The sequence below is a fragment of the Miniopterus schreibersii genome (assembly GCF_964146895.1).
Source record: "Miniopterus schreibersii genome assembly, chromosome: 12".
Lineage (NCBI taxonomy): Eukaryota > Metazoa > Chordata > Mammalia > Chiroptera > Miniopteridae > Miniopterus > Miniopterus schreibersii.
In genome coordinates, this window is record NC_138112.1 from 26716277 (window position 1) to 26741820 (window position 25544).

A 25544-nucleotide genomic window follows, 5' to 3' on the forward strand; every position below is an offset into this window, starting at 1 on the left:
CATGGTAAAAATTGCTGACCTATTAAATTCAAATGAGTCAGTGTGATACATAAAGCTTTTCATGATCCATGCCTGCCTATTCCTACCTTTATACACCCTGCCTGTGCCATTCGGAGTGCATCATGCTTTCAAATTTTCATTATATCCATATTTCCTCCACCAAGAAAAGAATGCCCAACATGCCTCACAGGGCTGACAAACTCCTACTTATCTTCCCAAAAGGTTAAATATCACCTCCTCCAGGAAACCTTTCCTAACCTACTTAAGAGTTAATTGCTCTCTTTCCTATTCTCTCTCAGCACTTTGTACAAACACCCGCCATTACTTTATACCCTTCTAATTACTGATCTACAGAACTATCTTCTGTTATAAGAATGGGAGTTATCTCAGGCAAGACTTTAATCATTATCTTTAAATCCCCACAATACCTAAATGTTTGTTAAACATATAAATATGTTGCCTAAATATATTTTTTCCCTTGGACCCTAGATAATCCATAGAGAGTGTATATTTATATTCCAAGAATTTTCCATATCTATTTTCATCTAGATTTTCAAGGTAACCAGAAGATTCAATGGGAGTAAATGGTACCTAGTTTTATTCTCACATTTCTCCACAAAATAACTCAAAAGCATCAAAGCAAGGATTACGTCCCCGTAAGGTCTAAAATCTGCAACACCAATACAACCAATAGAAGAACACTGAAGGGGTAATCAAATCTAAGAGTTCAAACACTTTCATAGAAAAAAAATGGCTCTCATTTTATTTCCTATATGAGTGTACTTGATTTATCTGTTTATTTAAAACATAGGTGTGCATATTACAAATTATGACAAGATTCCTCTCATTATTTATTAAAATACCCACTAATTCAGGAAAATCCCTTTACAATCCCATACAAAGAGAACAACAGTGAATAGTTTCTCCAGGAGCAGAGGATGGGAGTGCGAGTAGCTAAGGTCTTTCGCTTGCTATTTTTCAAATGTTTCAGATCACCTAATTTTTCAAAAAAATGTTATATATTACGTTAGCAACCAGAAAAATATAATGAAGTGTTTTTATTTTGTTTTTTTAATCCTCACCCGAGGATATTTTTTTCCATTGCTTTTTCAGAGAGAGCGGAAGAGGGGGAGAGAGAGAGAGACATCGATGTGAGAGAGACACATTGATTGCTTGAATCCAGCACACACCCTGACCAGGGCTGAGCCTGCAACCAAGGTACGTGCCCTTGGCCAGAATCAAACCCGGGACCCTTCAGTCCAAGGGCCAACGCTCTAACCACTGAGAAAACTGGCTAGGGCTATAATGAAATGTTTTTAAACGCATATTCTATGTTATGCAATCTAAGAAAACAGTTTAATTATGAAACTATTTCAATATATCACTCTTACCAGATTTAAGACCTGAAATTTTGAAGATGGCACTTGGCTTCCCATTTGTGACAAATCCTAGGAGTTGCCACACTGGCATTCCATTTGAATCAGGATAGGAAAAGTAGACAGATCCTCCCATGCCCTCAGGAAATGGGATTGTTCCCAGCATGAACACCACAACATGGTTGATATTTTCATAATCAGGCAAGTCAAAAACAAATTTATCTTCGGCCACTTGCTGTGCAGCTGTTTGCACCTAGAAAATAAGAAACTCGCCTTAGTTCAATAGTTTGATGAGTTTTTATAACCCTTATAGCAGCGATTTTCAACCTTTTTCATCTCATGGCACACATAAACTAATTAGTAAAAATCTGCAGTATACCAAAAACTGTATTTTTTGCCAATCTGACCAAAAAAAAAAAAAAAAAAAAAAAGGTATAATTTTGATTCATTCACACCAGACAGCTATTGTTGTGGGGGCTATTGTCCTTATTTGACAATCTAAGGGAAAAGAGGTCAGTGCTCCTGACAAAATAGTCAGATAGTGCATGTTTTAAAAGTTTGTGACACACCAGTTGAAAATCACTGCCTGATAGTATTGCTATAAGCTAATACCAAGTATAGTAAATTACAGTCATTATACCAAGTATAACGTTGGGTTAATCTGAGACTTTAATTATGGAATTACCAAATATATCAGATAGAATACTAATATTAATAGTGAATCCTATTAAAACATGAGATATACAGTACAGCAAAGGGAATACAGTCAATAATGTTGTAATAACTATATATGGTGTCACTATATCATACACCTAAAACTGATATAATATTGTATGTCAACTGTAATTGAAAACTTAAAGTATTTTTAAAAAAAATAGAGAATCCAAAAATACTTAGCCTTAAAGTGATTTAATTAATGTGATCTTTTAAACATATAAATAATTTCAGAAGTCCCCTAAAAGGATTTTACTAACAAAAGTAAATCACTACAGCTTCAGAATATTATAAAAATAAAAGGTTGTTCAAAACACTCCACCAAACCTTGATATTCTCATTTGAAGGTAAAGAATCTCAGGTAATTAGCTCCAGGCACACATAAACTAATTACTAAAAATCTGGACAGGTTGCTCAGCATGTTAAATCCCCATCACACACATACAAGGATCGACCAATAAATAAATAAATAAGTGGAACAACAAATTGATGTTTCTCTCTCTCTCTCTCCTTTCCTCTTTCTAAAATCAATCAATCAATAAAATTTTTTTAAAAAAGAACCTCAAGTAATTAAAATGGATAAGCAATTCAGAAGTATTTAGTCACTCATTATTTGCAGATTCCAAACTTGCTAGTTTGCCTACTCATTAAAATATATTTATAACCCCAAAATCACTATTCCTTGTACTTTCAAAGCAGCAAAAAACTTGAGTTGCCTGATGCACATGTTCTGAGCTGTGGAACAAAACTACACCGTCCTTTCAGCTCTCACACTGTAAACAAGTGTTCTTTTCAGTCTATTTAGTGCCATTTTTGTATTTTTGTTGGTGATTTGACTATTTTAATTTTTTATTTATTGACTTGAGAGAGAAACATCAATCTGTTTTTCCACTTATTTATGCACCCATTGGTTGATTCTTGTATGTGCCCTGACCAGAGATTGAACCCACAACCTTGGTGTACTAGAAGGAAATTCTAACCAACTGAGCTATGGGGGGCCAGGGCTAGGATGATTTGACTGTTTAAAAAAGCCAAGTTGAAATAGTGTTCCTGAGCCCAGCAGGTGTGGCTCAGCGGTTGAGCATCCACCCATGAACCAAGAGGTCACAGTTGGATTCCTGGTCAGGGCACATGCCAGGGTTGTGGGTTCAGTCCCCCGTAGGGAGCAAGCAGAAGATAGCCCATCAAGGATTCTCTCATCATTGATCTTTCTATCTCTCCCTCTCCCTTCCTCTCTGAAATCAATAAAAACATATTTTTAAAAAAAAAAGAAAGAAAAAAATGCACCTATTTTATTCTTTAAAAACAACTTTTTTTATTTTTAGAGAGAGAAGGAGAGGGAGAAACACCCATCCACTGCTTCCAGCACTCCTCCTACCTGGGATCAAGCCCTCAACCTAGGCTTGTGCCCCGATGGGGAATTAAACTGGCAACCTTTTGGTGCACAGGACAACACCCAACCAATGGAGCCACACCAACCAGGGCGTTATCTCTTTTATTCAAAATTTATTTTTCAAGGAATGAAAACTGAGTTTATAACTTTAGATAAGTGAATTTTTCTAATAAGAAAATAACGTAGTTGTTTTGAGGTGTTGCTAGGTCTATTCATCCTTCATTTTGATTAACGTGTTCTAACACTCCAGAATTAAAGAGTCAACACCCCCCCCCCAAAAAAAATCGTCTTGAAGGAACAGCTACTGGATATTCGTTACAGTGGTGTTAGGTAAACACACACGTATTCTATAATTAAATTTCCTTCCAAATTAGTTTAAGACATAAGAGAGACATGGATTTCATATGGCCTTTTTACTCTTTAAGAAAACACTTTTTTTTCAGTCACTCAATGACACTTATTCATCCGAGTCCAAGGGCTCATCCCAGGTTTGTCCTTTCCTTTTTCCCATCAAGAGCAGGGACAACCCAAAGTTGTCTCACTAGTATTACCAATTACCACCATCACCAAAAGAGGCCTCCCAATCATTGAAGAGACAGACAAAAAACTTTCTGAGGCCAGTCGTCTCCAGTTTATCTTTGTGATTCCTTAGAATTGTGTACAGAATACAATACATTATGAAAAACTTAACATTCAACAAAGGGGTTACAACATTTAACAAAGCAGAGAGGAAAAGGTAAGGAAAAGAACTCCACGTGAAAGGAGGCAGGTCTGAAATGAATCTCTAAGTGGTTTCTAAGGAGGCAAGCAAAATACACCTTCCAGATTATTCCTGAACAATGTCAGGCGCGGGTCTCCTTTCATCCTAATCCTCCGGCAAGCGAGGTTATCATCTCTCCTGACCAATAGGAATCTCGCTGCTCACATCTTTCCACAATCCTCTCTGATTTGGCTCACACTAAGTTTTAGGCGTGTCTATCGGCCAACTTACAATTACCTTCCAAAAGGGCCCAGCAGATAAACACTGCCCGAGCACCTTAATCTTTGATAAACAGGACGCTACGGACTGGATTCAAATGCCAAATTTACATCTAACTCGCTCTATGAGCTTAGGCGAGTGCTTATACTGCCTCAACTGCAAAAGGATCGGATGGTAATAACCATCTCACAAGTTGTGAGGGTTGAAGTTTGTGTTGCCAAATAAGCGCCAAATAGGTTAAAATGACAGAAAGGGGAAAAAGGCGAGCGTTCCCCAGTATGAACTGCAGTCGATAAACCGCAGCAAGTGTGTGACGGCTCCGCCTGTGAAGAGCTGGGGCGAAGCAGGACGTACACCCAGTGTCCCACTCTCCACTCCACACCCTCAGCCAGAAAGTAGACGGGAGGGGTTTTCCCCGCACTTCTCGAACCCGAGCACCTCCCCTTTCCGGAGCCTCGTCCTGAGTGTCCACCCTCGCCTGATCCCACGCGGCCCGATCCTCACCAGCCTCCCAGCCACCAAGCAGCCAAACATGGCGGCGGCTCCGCTCAGCCGGCGAGGACCCGAAGCCGAGAACTAGAAGTCCCGGGGCTGCTAAGCCAGTGGAACCCAAGCACCTTCCAGAACGTGCGAGAGGACGCCGCCCCGAAGCTACATAGCGGCTGTGTAGCTGAAGGAACGCCTTCTGCCCCGCGACCTCTGACCCACCCTTCCTAACCAGCGCGCCGCTCAGTTGACAAGTACTTCCGGGGCGTACACCCAGCCGCCCAATTAAGAGAGAAAGGCGGGTCCGAGCCCATACAAGACTACAAGTCCCAGAGGGCTCTGCGCGGGCTTCCGGGAAGGGAGCCCGGAGTTTTTACCTGTTGGGATGGATGGTCGGGACCTCAAATTTCCGAATCCAGCGCCTAGGGGAGATGGTTCTCACGGTGCGCTTTGACAGCCATCACTTTACTAGATCCTTACAAAAACCCCGTAAGGTAGGCATTATTATCTGCATTTTGCTGGCGAGGAAATTGCCCAGAGTGACCAGCCCCAAGTCTTTACACAACACTTAAGTACTGAAGCCTTATCCAAGTTCTGATCCAAATCGGGATTCTTTGTGCTACGCAATAGCTCAGTACTAATTTTTAACCAGTTGTTTTGTACTTATTGACACCTTTTTTGTAGCTATTTCCAGCTTAGCCTAGCTCCCCTACTTATTTGCTGTAAAACGGTAAGCAAGTTATATATTTGGGCTTTAATTGCCCCCATTTCTAAAATAATAATAATTGTGCCTCTCTCCTCGGGTTGCTGTGAGCATTAAATGAATTAATATGTACACAAAACACTTAAAATGGAGCTCAACAGTACTTACTTAATGGGAGTTTTATTGTAAAATGTCTTATTTTTTATATGCGTTTTCAGAGAAAGTTCATAGGAAATAAACAGTAACCAAAACCACTGGCATCAAGTACTGATTGCCATCAGTTCTCGTTCTCCCTTTCTGAGCTCAATTCCCTTTCCTCTTGTATGGGAAGGTAGGATATCCTCTCTGGGAGGGTCTCAGCTTAGCCATCAGCCTGTCTGTGCTCCCAGCCCCAGGTTATATGAGGATCAGTGTCTGGAACAGGCCTCTGGCCTCCGCTCTGCCTCTGTAACCGTGGACCACCTATCGTATCTCAAATACTCCTTTGAGATAGCCAAGCCAAAGATGAAAAGATAGATGATCTTTCCACCCATGTCTCCAACCTTCCACTTAAGTCCCAGAGCCTTCAGAATAAAGAGGCCATTCATGATGAGACCATTTCATGAGGAACAAACTGCCTAAATTCAGAGCCCATCTCTGTCATATATTAGCTGTATAATCTTAGGTGAGTTAACCTAATACTTCCATGCCTCCGTTTCCCCATCTGTAAAATGCAGTAATAATAGTATCCATATCATAAGGTTGTTATGAAGGTTTTTACGTGTAAAGTATGAAATAGTAGCCAGAATATAGCTTAATAAACTATTAGCACTTAACATTATTACCTTTCCTGACTAATTTTCCAGGTCTTAGTACCTACCTTGTACTCTGTGAAATAATAAGAAATAAATATATAGGTCTCTGTCCCTGTTCCTAACACAGGATTCCTGAAACTCTTGTAAATTCCTAATGATAAGACCACTAGGAGCATCTTTTGTCCTAATGTGGTGGCTCTGGGTGGTCTCCTGGATGGATCCTAGATGGAATCTGGTCACCAAAAGACCAAGCCATGAATAGAAGCTTAAAATTTTCAGTACCCCACCCCCCCCCACCCCCACCCCCCCGCCATTTTCCAGAGAGAGGAGAGAGGCTGGAAATGGAGTTAATTGATCATGCCTATGTAAGGAAGCCTCCATAAATATCCCAGTTGTATGGGGTTTGGAGAGACTCCTGGTTGGTCAACACATCCATGAACCAGAAGGGTGATGCACCTCAACTCCAAAAGGACAGAAGCTCCTGCACTTGGGACCCTCCCAGACCTGCCCCTATGTATCTCTTCATCTGGCTAATCATCTGTGTCCTTTAATAAACTGGTAAATGTAAGTAAGTGTTTCCCTGAGTTCTATAAGCTGTTCTAGTAAATAATCAGATTCAAGCAGGAGGAGGTCATGGGAACCTCTCATTCGTAGCCCTGTTGGACAGAGGTTGTGGATAACCTGGGGACCTACTACTTGCAGTTGGCATCTGAAGTGGCGGACAGTCTCGTGGGACTGACCCCTTAAACTGTGACATCCTATGCTGTCTCCAGGTAGATAGTGTTAGAATTGAGTTAAATTATAGAACATCCAGCTGGTGTAACAGAATTGCTTAGTATGGGAAAAACCCACACACATCTGGGGTCACAAGTGTTGTGAATATAACAGTAGTAAGAGTGAAGGAGGAACCTGGGAGGGGCTCCAGGTTATTTTTCTCCTTTATATACCCTAACCATATTTTTTATTCTCTGAGCAACACATACTTTTCAACCTTTCTCTGCTTATGCAACTTGTTTTATCTATCTGTAGTAGTCACTTGGCAATTTCTTACATATCCACCCAACTGACTCAAATATTACCTTCAGAAGGCTTTCCTTGACCTACGTGAAATTAGTCATTCCTTCTCTTATACAGCAGTCTTATTTGATGGATTGAGAGCTGACTAGCCTAGGAAAAAATTTTTTTATAAACTACAGTTGCTATTTATTAATTGTCCCAGTTTTTGTGATGTGAGATTTGAGGTTTTTTTCTCCATTTTACTGGTGAACTATCTAATTCTAGGTTAGCCAACCAATTAGAGGCAGTGAGTTTAGTATTCTAGAGAGGGAAGGACTAGATACAATGTATGAAAGTGAAGAAAAATGTTTCAAAGGGAAAAAAATCTTTTCAATAATCAGAGCTCTCTGAAATAACACACAGACATGTGATAGTGAATTCTCCCATTCACATTTCTATTTTAACCATTGCTAAAATCTTATAGTGCTGAATTGGTTTTAGCTCTTTCATTAACTAGCCTAGGGATGAAGAAATTTATTTTATCATTTTGAGTATTAGGTTTCCACACTTCTAGAATGAAGGCATTGAATTCTGATTTCAAGAGAGCAGAAATATTTCTTTTCTTCTTCTAAGGTAACTTTTCCTTTCCAAAACAAGGAGAACAGGAAATAGAAGCACAACCCCCATCTTCTTTGAGCTAGAAGATATTTAAAACTCCAAGTCTCAAAGTTATCAATGGAAATTGAATAGAAAAAACACACACAAGTGACTTAACACAACAGAGGAAGGTCGAACTCGGGTACCTATACAGAAAGAGAATAAATACCAGAGAAACTCAGAAATTGGAGATACCAGGGGTCACAGAAGGCAGAGGTATGGCAGTAGACTGAAAACAGATTGATGGGTTAAAATCTATGTTAAATTTTATATCTGTCTCTTGTCCACACCTCACCCATTGACATGAAATCTCTGGAAAAAATTTCTGAATAGAAGAGGCCCCAAGTACTGAAAAAAGTGATTGTATGGCAAGACCATCATATACAAATTAGGCCCTGAATAATGGTACCCAGGTGAGAGAGGAGCACTTGGCTCACCAAGTCAAACACACCAATGTGGGACTGTGTCCACCAGAAGGCGTAGTGACTTTTTCTGAAACATCTGCTTGAAGGTGGGATATATCTTTTTCTATATCATCCATGAAGAGAGAGCTATCTTTTACTAATTCATCCATAGGGAAGGAGGGTCACTTCTTAAGGATCATGTAAAAATCCAACAAATACCTTTTCATGATCAAAAAACATTTAATGAACTGTGAATAGAATGGGACTTCCTTAACCTGATAAAGAGCATCTACAAAAATCCCACAGTTAACATCATACTTAATGGTGTAAGACTGGATCCTTTCCTCCTAAGATCAGGAACAAAACAAAGATGCCTGCTCTAGCCATTTCTATTTTACATTGTACTGGAGGTTCCAGCCAAAGCAATTAGGCAAGAGAAATAAAAGGTATCCAGATTGGAAATTAAGAAGTAAAACTATCTCCTTGCGACATGATCTTGTATATAGAAGATCCTAAGGAATCCACTAAAAAAAATATTAGCACTAATAAAGAAGTTCAGCAGGGTTGCAGGATACAAGATAAATATACAAAATTCAACTGTATAACTAAACACTTGCAATGAATAATCCGAAAATGAAATTGAGAAGACAATGCCATTTACAATGGCATTGAAAAGAATAAAATACATAGAAATAAATTTAACAAAGAAGTGTAAAACTTGTGCTATGAAAACTACAAAACGTTGTAAGAAATTAAAGATCTAAATAAATGGAAACCATCCCATGTTCATGGGTCAGCAGAGTTAATATCGGTAAGATGGCATTATTTCCTAAGTTGATCTGTAGATTCTATACAATCTCTATTAGAATCCCAGCTGACTTTTTTGCAGAAATTGACAACTTGATTTTAAAATTTATAAGGAATTACAAGAGACCAAGAATAGCCAAACCAATCTTGAAGAAAAAAAAAAAAATGGAGAATTAACACTTCCCATTTTCAAAATGTATTGCAAAATGAGCTAAATAAATTTGAGATGTTTTATTATGCAGCAAAAGCTAACTTCTATGTAGTTCCTTCACAGTATGTGTTTACTTTTTATCTTCCTTCCCTATAACAAATACTGGTAGTTAACTATTTAATATCCACTGCCCCACTTCTTCCTTGTTAACAGAACCCCAATTTTGTTCAGGAATCCACCCCTCCTTCATGGGACTCAGAAGCCCCAAAGGAAGTCCCTGCTTAGTCTCATCAACAATTTTCCATTCCCTTTGTAGTGATTGGTTTAGGATCAGCCCCATAACCCAATTCTGGTCAATGAAACCTGAGAGGAAGTCTGCTGGGGGCTTCTGGGAAAGGTTTCTTTGTCTTAAGAAAGTCACATGAAGGGATGATCACCTTCTCAGTACATTGACACATCTGAAAGTGACACCTGGAGTTTACTAGCAACCTTCTCAAAACTTCAAAGAGCCTTAGATAAAAGTCAGCACGACCAGGAAGGAAGGCAGAGCAAAGAGATAAAAACAATTTGAGTCTGGTTTGTTTTTTTTAATATGCTTTTTTATTGATTTCAGAGAGAGGGAGAGAGAAGCATCAATGATGAGAGTCATTGATTGGCCACCCCCTGCAGGCCCCCTCCTGGGGATCGAGCTCAAAACCCCATCATGTGCCCTGATCAGGAATCAAACCCTGATCTGGTGCATAGGTTGATGCTCAACCACTGAGCCACACTGGCTGGGCCAACTTGAGTCTTTTTACTGTCTTGTGCTGTTGAACCAACCAGCCCTGGAGCCTGTCCTACCTCTGTACTTATGATTAGTCTTTATTTTTCATGTAATTTTTTAAAAAAAATTATTTTTGTTAATCCTCACGTATTTTTTCTATTGCTTTCAGAGAGAGTGGGAGGGATGGAGGGGGAGAGAGTGAGAGAGAAACATCTATGTGAGAGAGACATCAATTGGGTCCCTCCCGCACACAACCCGACTGGTAGCCGGAGCAAACTAGCAACCCAGGTATGTACCCTTGACTGGGAATCAAACCCATGACCCTTTGGTGCACAGACCAATGCGCTAACCGATGCTCTATCCACTGAGCAACACCAACCCTGGCTGATTATGCACTCTTTTTAATGTCTTGTGCTGTTGAACCAACCTGCCCTGGAGCCAATCCTACCTCTGTACTTATGGTTACGCATGATAATATATTTATTGCTTAAGCCAATTTTAATTGGCTATTACTTAAAGCTGATGTTATAATTAACACAACTCTTTAAAAAATATGTAATTTTATTGATTTCAGACAGAGGAAGAGAAAGAGGGAGAGAGAGAAATAGCAATGAGACAGTCATTGATTGGCTGACTCTTGCAGGCCCCCAACTGGGATCAAGCCTGAAACCTGGGCATGTGGTCTGACCAGGAATCGAATTGTGATCTCCGGGATCATAGGTCAATGCTCAACCTCTGAGTCATGCCGGCCGGGCATTCTAACACAACTCTTACTAGAATATAAGCTCCAAGAGAGCAGGGAATATATCTGTTATGTTTACAATCATATTTCCAGTGCCTAGCCCAGCATCTAACCCCTAGTAAGCTTTTAATAGGAGGTTTACTGAATGAATGAAAGTATATCAACAATTATGTATTAAGCACATCTGTAGTTGACACTTGACAGTATAAAGATCTGCTTAGGGAGCCTGACTACTCTTGACTATGAGCCTTTCAAGAACAGGACTCTTATCTTTGCTACCCAGTACCCAATATACAGTAAATCTCCACATATTTGTTGAATTAATGTTATATGTCACAGAATTCTGCAAACTCTCCAGTGAGGGGTGCAAACAACCAGGTGTTCTGGGTTCTAGGAACTCTCCTTTATCAGCTCATTCTCCTCTCCTTTGCTGCCTTCCCCTCCATCTTTCCCCACTTGGAGCCAAAGACCACAGCAATGCCTGTGGGGAGCTCAGGAGAAAGAAGGGACCTCAATGTCTGTCCTGTCCCAGCTTCTAGCACCTGTTAGAGAGGGCTGAGAACATGCTTCAGTCATCAGAGAAGTTCTCTTTAGGTCAGGGTCAAGCAAATGTTTTCTGCAAAAGACCAGATAGTAAATATTTTAGGTTTTCTAGGCCATAAGGTCTCTGTCCTGTTATGCCCTTGTAACACCAAGAACTGTGGAATTACCCGGCTGGTGTGGCTCAGCAGTTGATTCAACAGACAGCAGAACTGAGAATTAACAATTCTCTACCACTCCCACCAGTATCCTTGAACATGAGTTTGAGGCACTAGTTAGCCACAGTGAGAAAGTTTCAAATGACTGTGTAAAGTTGTGCTGGGTTGGGCTAAGATAAACTTAATCTGTTGGAATCACCTGAGCAAGCTTTAAAAAAATACTGAATTTAGGTTGGGACTCAGAGATGTCTTATGCTCCCTAAATAATTTTTTTCCACAGACCGGCATTTGGGAACCATTGCTTGGCACAGGTCTATACAGGGGCCTAAGTAATGCAATGCTTTGCAAACCTGGCCAATGAAATTATAAATGATTCTCTTCGGGCTACTTGGAGCTCACATTTTTAAGGCCAAGATAAGAAATTATTTTGGAGAGCCCTTCACAAAGGGTTTTGACCTGCAAGAGTTACAAACACTGTTGCAGCCAGTTTTATTCAGGGATTTGAGGGAAACAATGCAGAACGCTTACTCAGAACTGGGATTATTAAACCTTGACTCCCAGTTTTTCAGAAAAATAAACCAAACCTTTTTTAATACAAAATTTTAGCAGTTTAAAAAGTAATTTTGCATCAAATATTTTAAAAATCATATAATGACCAATATAGTACTATGCATTTCTCACAACCAGTGATTTTCTGACAACTCACAATAGTTTTAGAATTAAACACAAATACTACACACTCCATTACACAAAACATAACAGAAATCATGCAACTTTTTACACATTAGCCTGGGGTAAATGAACCAAAGGAAGGTGAAATGAGTCTGCTTTCAGTCTTGCTTTGCATCAGAAAATGACCACAAAATACCAAGAACCCTTTTTTGAAATCCACCAGTTCAATTCCAGAATGATAGCCATTTTCTACAAATCACAACAGGGGAAACCCAGAGGTGATAAATGAAAGTAGGTGAAGTTACAATCTTTATAGTGTTAGAGCTATGGTCTGTGGTTAAAGAGACCATGTAACATTTTTAATGTAAGCTTGTATTTCTGACAGTGTGGGTCCTTGGTAAAGGCCATCTAGACTCATTTCCCCTAGATCAGTGTGTTTCAAACTGACTGTTGAGATCTATTATTGGATTGTGAAATTAATTTAGTGAGTCACACTGCATTACCAAAAAAAAGAGAAAATGTCAGATTACATCAAACAAGTGTATTGTTTCATGGAACATTTTGCTTATGTATATGTGTGAGACTGGCATATAATATATGTAGTCTATTTCTTCCTGTGTATTGCATTTTTTTTAAGTTTAAAAATTATTGTCCTAGATGGTACCTCACCCAAGCTTGAATATGCAGTTAAGCCAAATGACTCTCCCCTTTGCCTCAATGAGCATTTTAATGCTTTAAGCATTTCTGGACAAGATGACCATTAATTATTTAGACCTCTGCCCTTCTCAGGTATTAGCTTAAAAAGCAACTTTAAAGACATCTAATTTCTATCCAGTCCTGTTCCAAGCCCCAAACCACAAAGGCACACCTCAGTCCTTTCTTAGCCTATCTTTGCAACAGCAACCATATACTTTCTCTGCCTCAAAGACCTCTTCAGACTCAGGCCCCCTCTTCACAGAGCACAATGTAGCTCCCACCTTCTCCCCTATTTCCTATTGTTGAAACAACTCAACAAAATTTTAAACATAATTACTTATTACATTATATAGCTTTTTCCGGTTAAATGAACTACAAAACAACGATCATTACAAAAAGATAAGGCATAATTTTATTACTTTCAACATTTCTTTTCATCACAATGAAAATAAAATAACACGTGGCTTTATAAAAATAAATTTTTATTAAAAGCAGTAGAGTCTGAGCAGGAGACAGTACAAAGAGTGTAAACAATGTAAACATCACTACATTCAGCTCAGCCTGATTGAATGCTGAAAGACAACTCTAAATGCTCTATGTGCCCTTACTAGCAAGATACATTAATTCTATTGTACACAGAAAACACACTCTAATTGGATTAGGAAAAGTATTTTATCGCAGTCGGTCCCATCGCCAAATACTGGCATCATCACAAACAGCTATAAGAATGCTGCTATCCCTGCTAAAACTGGTTTGTCGAATAGCAGTGGCACATTTTTGATGAGTCAGTGTTGTACATCTAGGGAGAAAACATGACAACAGGTTAAATACCATACATTCATAATGTTGCCAGTATCTAACTTAAAACAATAAATCAGAAGATGAATAGATGTTCCAGCTCACACAGAAAGCATTTGAAACCAGAATACATTTCACTAAGAGCTCAATCTCAAATTTCATAAAATTTGGGTATTATTTTATTTTTTAATTTTTTTTTAAATATATCTTTATTGATTTCAGAGAGAGGAAAGGAGAGGGAGAGAGAGAGATAGAAACATCAATGATGAGAGAGCCATTGATCGGCTGCAGCCCGCAACCCGGGCATGTGCCCCGACCGGGAATTGAACCCTGATAGCCTGGATCCCAGGTCGACGCTCAACTGCTGAGCCACGCCCGGCCGGGCAGGCTGGGTATTATTTTAAATTCAAGAGGCACCATATAACTTATATAAAAAAATAACAAAGTACTCATGAAAAACAATCATTAGAATAAAAAAATATTTTAAAATACTCTGATACATGCAAATGTTACAACTGATTTAAAGATGGCATTGCAAGTATAAATTACTTCCTCTATATTTGGTATAACATTAAAAATATGAAGGCAGAAATTATAAAAAGGAATTTCTAAATACTTACTTGGCTTTATGAGGATCTTCTACTTCTAAATCCCAAACATAAAGTTTGCCAACCTGATTGCCCAATGCAAGCATCTGTAATAAACATATTTTAAAAAACACCAAATTGTTAAAATAAGCTTTAAAGATTACAAGCAATCCTAAGACATCTTTCTTATTTTGGGAAAACCTCAGCTTTAGCCTATGGCTATGCTCTTGATTAATTCTTTGCATCTTGTATTTTTTATTTGTAAGTGGGGATAAGAGCAACTAATGCTTCACAGAGGTGTCTTGAATAAATAAGAAGGCATATTGCAAATTTATGATGAGCTTCACAATTTATACGATATACATGTACTCTTTATTCTGCCTTAAAGAATTGTAGCAAAAGCTATAGAAAGCCCTTACAAAAACTTTCCTATAAATACCCAAGTAATTAATTACCACAAAATCCTAACACCAAATTTCTTTAAAATTTTTAGATAACTAGTATTTTGTCTCTATCTCCCATGTTGGTATTTTTTTAAATTTTTCTGGGAAAAAGCCTCATAAAAATATTAACTCTAATATGATATAGATAAGACTTTAAAAAACAGTAAATCTTAGTAACAGATGTTACAGAAAATAAACACCTGTCACTACTGACACCTGTGAATTTCATTTATAATAAGCACTGTAGGTGGTGGTCAGAGCCACAAGGATAGAATAAATAACATCAAAGGCCAAAGCAATTAATATAAAACATCAAGGTAGATTCTTAAAGAAAACAGAATACAGGTGCATAACAGAGAAAACTAAAATTACCATGGCTCTAAGTCAAATAATTTCAAAATGTAAAAATGTTGCTACCTTTTGCCAGAAATCCATAGAAAACCTCATGTACCAAATGTCACACTGGCTGTAATCAAATCGCCCAAGAATAGTCACATTAGACTCACTGGGCTTAATTTTATCTATATCATCTTCCATTTTGCCAGGTTTCCAGCACACAATGGCGTTTTCACAAGACTTTAAAAAACAGATGAGAAAAAAATATATATTACTTACAGAACTGAATTATAAATATTAAAACAAAGCTTTTCTCTATTATCATTTTAGAATCCACAGCTCATAGAACTTGGTTATCCATCTACTAAGTAAAGTGATGTACATTCATTTATAGTTATAGAATCAATGTCCACATTTAAGGACAACAGATTTTGACAATGCAAAAGCATTACAATGTCCAAACTATTCATTTTGGAAGTCACAACTGCTTTTCCAAACCACACCAAATTCAGCTCTAGATACATTAGCATTCAGATACTTGAAGTGTTTTATAGCAAAGGTGAAGTTACAAACACTGTATTAGAATACATGGCTCTTCAATATGGCTCCTGCTTATTTCACTAGTTTTTTCCTTCCCTACCCAACTGCTCATTTCACTTCTAACTCCACCTGGTTCCCTTTATACTATTAATCCTTCATCCCCAGTGTCTGTGCTACATGGTAGGTGCTCAACAGATGTCATAGGAAAGCTAATGGATTCACAGAAGGGCTTAAAGATCATACTATATAAAGGTATAAAAGCAGTGGTTTAACATTAAGACATTGATATGGGGATGGGATTGAAATAGGCTAAGTATACCTCCCCCATCATCTAACTTCAAATCTTTGTTCTTAAGCAGCAAGTGGTAAAGAAAGCAATGGAAGAAAATTTGCAAATTAGTGGGCACTACTCAGATTACTGTGTAGGCCCCGTGGTTTGTCAGTTAAGGGACATCTGGCAATGTGTCTGGCCTCTACTAAATACAGGCCACAGATGCTGCTGAACATCTTACAATGTACCTCAATAGGTGCCAGGAAGGAAAATGCCTGGAGGAGGTGATGAGTGCCTCCTGAAGTTTCACAGGACACAGTCTACATAAACACATGTGGCAACCCTGTGGTGTTGACTGGCATTTAAACAGTTGAACTCTAAGGCCACGGGAAGATTAGGGTGAGGACAGCATGCTTTTTTTCTTCTCTTGCCTTTTTTAGATTATATAAAATCCCAGGACTATGTTTACAAGTTCTTTTACTGTAAAGTACCTTACACATCACCTAGTCTGATGACTCTTAACTAAGAGCACTAGTGAGTTGATAGCCTGTAGCTTTCTCAACTCATCCTGGTCCCAGCACTACTGAATCAGAATCTCTGAGATAGGAGGTGGAAACAGAACTGTAAAATAGTTGTGCAAGTGCTTCTCACTGACAACACTGATAAAGGGTCCTAGTTGAGTCCCCTCATGGAGAACTAAAGGAAAGGGAGGTAAAGAATTCACCCACATAAATCGCCTAGAAAATTCACCCCTCGAAATCACCTAAAGAGATTTTTAAAATTACACATTCTTAGGTCCTTGTGCCAGATTTAGAATCTGTGGGGTAAGGTCTAGGAATCTATTTTTACAATGTTCTCCCAGTGATTCTGATGCAGAGCCAGACTTGAGACCACCAATATAATATAATTCATTCAATCCAGCTTCCCACCTAAAAGGCAGAAATCTTTTCCCATTATCTGATTAAGTTCTAAGAGCAGAAATTTTACAGCCTTTTTACTTCCAAAATGACAGACTAGATATACTTTTCCTTATTTGTACAACCTTTCTAAGTACAACCTCAAAGTCTGTAATGCAGAGGAGGCAGATGATTAGGAATCCAGGGATATGCAGGAAATTTAGTTCCCTGGTATGTTTCTCAGGCTGGATGCTGGAAAAGTCAGCAACTCAACAATTCTAACAGGTGAAGACAACCCAACCCAACGCCCATATCCCAAAGCCTGCTCTCTATAACTGTAGAGACCAGGAAATGGCAACCTAGCAAGAGAGAAAAATCTCAGACACATTTTCTACTATAGCCAAATACCACAGAAAAAACTGTGGACCTGCCCCCATGTGAACCAGCAAAGACCCCAGTGGGAAACCCTTTTCAGGTGGTAACTAAGCATCTCAGTGCATAATAACCCTAACTCCCTCTGCCCTTCATGGTAAAGAGGTAACCCTTCCGTCTGGCTGGGGTGGTATCAGAGGATACCGCAGTTATGAGTCCTGTCAGCCTCTTCTGCCAGGGTAGTGTCACCTGAGGTGCAGTGGAAAGCCTGAACTCCCACCCCAGCAGTAATGAAACACCATCACCAAATCAACAGTGTGGGGAACGTGAACTTCCCCTGCTATTTGCCAATCATGAAACAGTGCTCCCCTTCCCCAGCTGAAAACTTATCAGAGGAAGCCTACTGTAGAAGATCTAAATAAGATCGAGATTGAAACTTAATTCACAAAATATCCAGATCTCAATCAAAAAGCACTTGTTATATCAAGAAACAAAAATATCCCTGCTCTCCATTAAGTGCACCTGTGCCCTCCTCTCAGGCATGTTTGTTGTTGTTTTTTTAAACTCTGGGGCCCCATGAAACCTGCAACCAATGGAAGAGGAAAACCTGTCCACAAGGCCCCTCTTCTCTAACTTCAGAGAGCTAATAGCAGCCCTGCCTCGGCTCTCTCCTGTTGCTTCTTCTACCCTAAGCCCTTCCCTTTTTCACTGTCTCCAGCTTTAATAAATGTACTCAAATAAATAGATAAATAAAACACTAGTAAGTAAATAAATAAATAAATATTTCAACTTTAATGAGAAAATAGATGCCAACCGAGACGACACAAATGTTAGAACTATCTGACAATGGTTTTAAAGCCGCCATCATAAAAATGCTCCAGTAAGCCTGGCCTGGTATGGCTCAGCGGTTGAGCATCAACCTATGATCCAGAAGATAGTTCAACTCCTGGTCAGGGCACATGCCTGGGTTGTGAGCTCGATTCCCAGTGTGTGTGTGGGGGTGCAGGAGGCAGCCAATCAATGACTCTCTCATCATTGATGTTTCTCTCTTTCTCTTTCTCTCTCTCTCTCCCCCCCTCCTCTCTCTGAAATCAATAGATATATTAAAAAAAAAAAAGCTCCAGTGAGCAATTATAAACAAAACAAAACCTACTACAGATTCAAAAAGTTGATTGAACCTCAAAAAAAATAAACTCAAAGAAATCTGTGTTAAGATACATCATAATCAAACATAAAAACTCAACACAAAGAAAAAAATCCTGAAAGCAGTTAAGACAGGAAGAACAATTTCAATGATGGCAGATTTCTCATCAGAAACCACAGAAACCAGAAAGAGGGGTCACAACACTTTTCAAATATTTAAAAAAAGAACTACAACACAAAATCCTATATACAGTGACTATACCTTTAAGGAATGAAGGGGAAATGAGGAGATTCTCACACTATGAAAAACTAAGAGAATTTGTCACCAGCACACCTGCCTTAAGAGAACAGCTACAGAGAGTTTTATGAACAGAAAGGAAATGATATAAGAAGGGATCTTGAAACATCAAACATTAGGAAGGAAGACAAAAAAAAGTAAAAATGAGTAAATACAACATTCACTTTTCCCTCTTGAGTTTTTAAATTATATTTAATGGTTGAAGCAAAAACTGTAATGCTATTTGATGTAGTTCTTCACTGTAAAGGGAATATTTAAGACAATTATATGATAAATGGAGGAAAAAGTGAAGTAAAGGAAAGTAAGGTTTCTACACCTCACTTGAACTGGTAAAATGTTGATATAGTTAAGTAGACTGACACACAAGTGACCCTTGAACAGCAGAGTTTGAACTGTGCAGGCCCACTGAATAAAAGTTATTTTTGAACTGCAGGTTCATATGCAGAGGGCTAACTGTAGTTATACATGAATTCGGGGGTCAGCATCCTCTAAACCACTAGACTGTTCAAAGGACAAATGTATACATCACATATATGTTATACATATAACATACAGGGCAAACCCCAAAAAAGCTAAACAAAGAAATATACTCAGAAATACTACTGGCAAATAAAAATGCAATTAACATGTTCCTATAACCTACAGAAAGTTAGGAGAAAAAAACCCAGAGAAATTAAAAGGCAGATTTAATGTAATAATTGATATGTTAAGACTCAAATATAAATGGTCTGAATATACTAACTAAAAGTTCAACAGTGTGGATTAAAAAAACATATCCCAACTATATGCCACCTACAAGAAACTCACTTCAGATATGATATACGTACGTTAAAAGTAAAACTGGAAAAGGACATACCATGCAAACATTACTCAAAAGAAAGCAAAAATGACTAAATTACTACCAGATTAAAGAGACTTCAAAGAAAATTACTACAGATGGATATTACATAATGATAAAAGGGTCAAACCACCAAGATATAGCAAAGTGTATATGCACCAACCAACAGGGCTGCAAGATACAGAACCAAAAGAGAAAAATCCACAATTATAGCTGGAGACTTCAACACTCGTATGGCAATAATAAAAGGAGTAGAAAAATCAACAAAGATATAGATAAACTCAACCACATTATCAACCAATAGAATCTAAATGATATTTACAGAGCACTCCATCCAACAGCAGAATGCACATTCTTTTCAAGCTCCCATGGAACAAAAATAGGGTCATAAAACAAATCTCAAAAAAAAAAACACCCTGGCTGGTGTGGTTCAGTTGACATTGTCCTATGCACCAAAAGTTCACTGGTTTGATTCCTGGTCAGGGCACATACCCAGGTTGCGGGTTTGATCCCCAGTTGGGGGGGGGGGGTGTGGGAGACAACTAATCGATGTTTCTCTATTGCATCAATACTTTTTTCTGTCTCTCAAATCAATAAAAAACATATTTTAAAAAATGTAAAAGAATCAAAATAATATAGAGTATGCTCTGCCCTGCCGGAGTGGCTCAGCGCTTGAGCATCGACCTATGATCTAGACGATCAAGGTTTGATTCCGGGTCAGGGCACATGCCCGGGTTGCAGGCTTGATCCTGACTGGGGTGCCTGCAGGAGGCAGCTGATAAATGACTCTCTCTCATCATTAATGTTTCTATCTCTCCCTCTTCCTTCCTCTCTCTGAAATAAAAATATATTTTAAAAAAAAGGGAAAAGAGTATGTTCTGACAGTTGAATCAAACTAGAAATCAAGAACAGAAAGGTAACAGAAATGTCTCCCAACACCTAGTAACTATACAACACACTTCCTATCAACACTTATGAGATGCAGCTAAAGCAGTGTTGATGGAAATTCATACCACCAAATCCTTATGTTAGAAAAGTCTCAAGTCAATGATCTAACCTCCCACCTTAAGAAACCAGTAAAAGTGCAAAATATACCCATAGCAAACCAATAAAAAGAAGAGGTTTGTGTTTTTTTTTTTAGAAACTGACGAACTCCTAACAGGACTGACAAAAAGAGAAGACATAAATTACCAATTTCAGGAATGAAATACAGGCTTATCACTTGACACCTTGCAGATATCAAAATGATAGTAAAGGACTACTACAAACAACTCCATACACATAAATTTTACATTAGATGGAATGGACCAATTCCTCAAACAGCAAAAATTACAACTCACCAATATGAAATAGTTAATGTGAATAGCCCTTTAACTATCAAGAAAATTAAATCTGTGTTTTTAAAAGTTCCCCTTAAAATTTTCTACACAAAGATGATTTAACTGCAGAATTCTATCAACCATTTAAAGAATTAACATCAATTCCACATAATCTCTTCAAGAAAATAGGAGGGTACACTTGGAATTCACTTTATGAAGCCAGTATTCTCGATACCAAAACCAGACAAAAACAGTATAAAAAAGAAAACTTCAGATCAGCATCATACCTCATGAATTCAGGCACAAGAGAATTCAACAGCTTACAAAAGAATTATAAAACATGACCAAATAAACTTATTCCAGGGATACAAGGCTATATCAATAATCAATGACCAATCAATGCAACTTACTGCATTAACAAGCTAAAGAAGAAATCACGTGATCATAACTGATGCAGAAAAAACATTTAACAAAATTTAACACCCATTCATGATAAAACAAAAAATTAGGAAAGGGGACAGTTCTCAACTTGATAGAGAATACCGACAAAACCATACAGCTAATACACATAATTGTGAAAAACTAAATTTTTTCCCCTTTATATCAGAAATAAGTCAAGGATGTCTGTTCTTAACACTGCTGATCAACATAGTACTGGTTGTTTCCCAGTGCAATAAGGCAAGAAAAGGAAATAGAAAGCATCCAGATCAGAAAGGAAGATACAAAACTGTCCCTATTTGCAAATGACAAGATGGTCTATGTAGAAAAGCCCAAGAAATTAACAAAAAACACTCCTAGAACTAATAAAGTCTAATAGGTCACAGAATTCAAGATTAATATGCAAAAATCAACTGTATTTCTATATACTACAATGAACACATAGAAATGGAAATCAGAAATACCATTTATAATCACTCAAAAATGGAGAAATACTTAGGTCTAACTCTAACAAAGCAGGTACAGAACTTGTATGCTAACAACTACAAAATGCTGATCATAAAAATAAAAAAACTCAAATAAATAGATACCATATTCATGGATTAGAAGACTAAGTAGAATAAAGATACTAATTCCCTACCACACTGACATATAGGTTTAACACAACTCTGAGCAAAATCCTCCCTCCCCCAAAATAACCCCTGCAAGATTTTTTATAAATGTAGACAAGATTATTCTAAAATTTATGTGGAAACACAAAGCAACTAGAATAACTAAAATAATTTTGAAAAGGAATAATAAAATGGAAGAAATCACTCTATCCATTCCAAGACTTATTACAGAACTAGAGTAATCAAAACTGTGTATGTAGTACCAGTGGAGTACTGGAACAAAATAAAACCCAGAAACAGCCTCACACAAGTATGTCCAAACAATTTTGACAAAGGTGCAAAAGGAGAAAGAATAGTCTTTCAATAAGTGCTACTAAAAAAAAAAAAATAAACTTCTACCTAAACCTCATACAACAATTAACTTTGAATGGATCATATATTAACTATAAAACATAATAGTGAAAGACTTTATGAAGAAAACACAGGAGAAAATCTTTAGGAGCTATGGCTTGGTAAAGAGCATTGTAAACACATCAAAAGCATAATCCATAAAATAATAATTTTTTTAAAAACCAATAAATTGAACTTCATCGAAATTAGAGAAATTTGCTCTGCAAAAGACCTTGTTAAGAGGATGAAAAGACAAGCTACAGACTGGAAGAAAATATTTGTAAACTACATATCTGACACAAGGATTCATATTTAGAATATATTAAGATTCTCAAAACTCAACAGTAAAAATAAAAAACCAATCCAATTAGAAAATGAGCAAAGATATAAAGAGACATCATTGAAAAGGATATATGGATGGTAAATAAGCACATGAAAGATGTTCAACATCACTAGCCATCAGGGAAATGCAAATTAAGACCACGATGAGATATCACTACACACCTATCAGAACAGCTAAAATAAAAAATAGTGACAATACCAAATGCCGGCGAAGCTTCCGAGACACTCGATCTTTCTTACATTTCTGGTGGGAATGTAAAATGGCACGGCCACTCTGGAAAATAGTTTGGCAGTTTCTTAAAAAACTAAACAAACTTAACCATGACCCAGCAATTGCCCTTCTAGGCATTTATCCCAGAGAAATGAAAACTTAAGTAAATCCACACAAAACCTGTACACGATTGTTCATTAGCAGCTTTATTTGTAATAGCCCCACTCTGGAAAGGACCAAAATGTCCTACAATAGATGAATGTCTAGATAAACTATGGTACATCCCATACCATGGAATACTACCCAGCAATAAAAAGGGAGAAGTACTGATACACACAAGGATTTGGATGGCATTATAGTGAGTGGAAAAAAACAATCTTAAAAAGCCCCATACTGTAACATTCTTGCAATGACAAAATCACATGTGATAAAATGACACACACACATTATACAATGTCAATTTCCTAGATTTTATATTGAATTATAGTTATGTAACCACTGGGGGAAACTGGGTGAAGGGCAGCATGGGGCCTTTGTACTACCTTTGAAACTTCCTGTGACTCTAATTTCAAGATCAAAAAAAAAAAAAAAAAAAGACAAAACTATCTGCAAGATCAAGAAAAAATAAATCAGGCTCTGCCCAAGAAAATGTGAAATGCCCTGAAATCCACACAAGAAACTGGATAGCAATTTCTCCAAATTTGACAATCCTAAATGTTCAGATGACATCACCAACAACTTCTCTAAATTATCAGCAAAAAATACATACATATATAAATATATATAAAAATACATATATATATATACACACACACACACACACACACATCAACATGCTAAAGAAGGGGTTGGCAAACTACAGCCCATAAGCCAACTCCAATTGTCTGTTTTTATATGTAAAAGTTTATTGAAATGGACACAAACATAAAAAAAACAGAACACCCTACTACTAGCTTTAGATACTGGTTATTTTACAATAACACTACATATCACAACAATATCATCTTACAAATGAACATTTTTCATTTTATTGGAACACAAATTATAATAATTCATTGGGATGTCTTATGCCTAAAGCAAGTTTCCAAACCTATCAAATATCATGAGACCAAAAAAAAAAAAAAAAAAATTACCATCTGCCATCCAATTTACCAAACTGCATAAAAAAATCATGCTCCCTAAAAAAATCCAACTCACACAAACAATGAAAGTACAGCTGAACAGCAGTTACCATACCTTGGAAAGTATCAAGTCACCTAACCATCGCACACAATCAACATAATTCCTATGTATGTCTCTGGTAGAAAAGTCAGGAAAGTGAATTTTCTGAGAAATAAATGGCCTGAAATGGAAATGTAAAAGTTAAGAGAAAAAAGTATAGTAGAATCACACTGATTTTTATTTTTGGATTTATAAAACTTTGAAAAATAAAATATATGACTACTGATTTTTCTTTGATCCTCGAAAAATGAATATCTTGTCTTTTAGTTGAGAGCTAGTCTTACTCCATTTTTTGTTTCTATATTTTATTCCATTATCAGCCCAATTCAATTTTGTTTTTATCCTATGAAATTTCATTTATAAAAATTGCAGCTTCCTACCTTACTATACTATATATATAGGCCAAAATTAATCAATTCTGGCTATCCTAACCAATGATAAGCAAAGATGTAATTATAGAGCTGAAAGTTTTTCATAGAAAATACTTAATCCTTTAAAATTAGACTATGAAAGTCAACACATCTGGGTTATTTCAAAAGATAGTCATTTTTCTAGGAACAGTGAATGACACATCATTCCAAAGGCTGTGAAAGATAAGATTACATGAGAGTCCTGCCTTGAGTAACAATTTCTGAAAATATGGTGGCATTTTTTCCCCTTAAAAACATTTTGTGCTTCAATGACTCTGGATCTTTTTTGTCAAATTATTCTTTGACACATGCAGTGTAGTCATTGACAGAAAGATGTATTTCAGGGGGAAGAAAGGGTGGAAAGAGATTAACCAATGAACTTATACCCATAGCCTAAGGACAGACAGTGCGAGGAAGGGCTGGGGAAGGGGCAGGAGGGGGATGGAGGGGGTCAATGGAGGGAGAAATGGGGACATCTGTATTACTTTCAATAATAAAGATAAATTAAAAAAATTAAAAAATGTCTTGTGTAAAGACCATAAACTAGAAGTTGGTACTAATCATATAGTTAATTAAAAGTATACCTAACATTTCTAATCTAGTGAGTGATTTACTTTCTGTACTGAAATAACCAGGTAAGTTTGATATGCCATGAATTTAGTTATGTCTTGAACAAGTCACAAGTCCTCTCTTTACTTTTCCCACATATGTAAAAAGGATGTTGGGCTGAATAATTTCTAACATTCCTTCCAATACAAATTCTGGGATCTTTTATTAGACCTGGATGGTGTGGCTCAGTTGGTTGGGCATTGTCACTTGCACTGGAAGGTTGGGGGTTCCATCCGTGGTCAGGATGCATACAAGAGGCAACCAATCAATGTTTCTCTCTCTTCCCTCTTCCTTCCTCTCTCTCTAAAAATCAATAAAAAAATGTTTAAAAAAATTAAAATGTTATTCATGACCTGATATAAATTCTTAACTCTGCTATAATTATGTTATTTGCTTTTAAATCAAATACATATTATAATCTGTGGTTAAACCTCTCACGG

The 25544-nt window shown here is 37.4% G+C and overlaps 2 protein-coding genes across 5 annotated transcripts in view; both read right to left on the reverse strand.

Annotated features, from left to right (window-relative positions):
* The window catches only part of HIKESHI (heat shock protein nuclear import factor hikeshi), a 30166-nt gene extending 24973 nt beyond the window's left edge, over nucleotides 1-5193 (reverse strand). Inside the window, exons 1-2 of one of the 2 annotated variants that reach the window (XM_081152883.1) lie at nucleotides 4967-5193; nucleotides 1392-1629 (exon numbers count right to left, since the gene is read on the reverse strand). In XM_081152883.1, coding sequence (XP_081009009.1) covers nucleotides 1392-1629; nucleotides 4967-4996 — 268 coding nt within the window. In that variant the 5' untranslated portion in view covers nucleotides 4997-5193. The remainder of the gene's footprint in view (nucleotides 1-1391; nucleotides 1630-4966) is intronic. The other variant, XM_081152885.1, reaches the window with a different exon arrangement.
* A 4856-nt stretch (nucleotides 5194-10049) lies between these two features.
* The window catches only part of EED (embryonic ectoderm development), a 35208-nt gene continuing 19713 nt past the window's right edge, over nucleotides 10050-25544 (reverse strand). The window contains exons 9-13 of one of the 3 annotated variants that reach the window (XM_081152886.1): nucleotides 24101-24206; nucleotides 22853-22927; nucleotides 15277-15435; nucleotides 14450-14523; nucleotides 10051-13830 (exon numbers count right to left, since the gene is read on the reverse strand). In XM_081152886.1, the coding sequence (XP_081009012.1) occupies nucleotides 13704-13830; nucleotides 14450-14523; nucleotides 15277-15435; nucleotides 22853-22927; nucleotides 24101-24206 (541 nt within the window). In that variant the 3' untranslated portion in view covers nucleotides 10051-13703. Of the gene's footprint in view, nucleotides 13831-14449; nucleotides 14524-15276; nucleotides 15436-22852; nucleotides 22928-24100; nucleotides 24207-25544 lie in introns of all 3 variants that reach the window. The other 2 variants (XM_081152887.1, XM_081152888.1) reach the window with 2 other exon arrangements.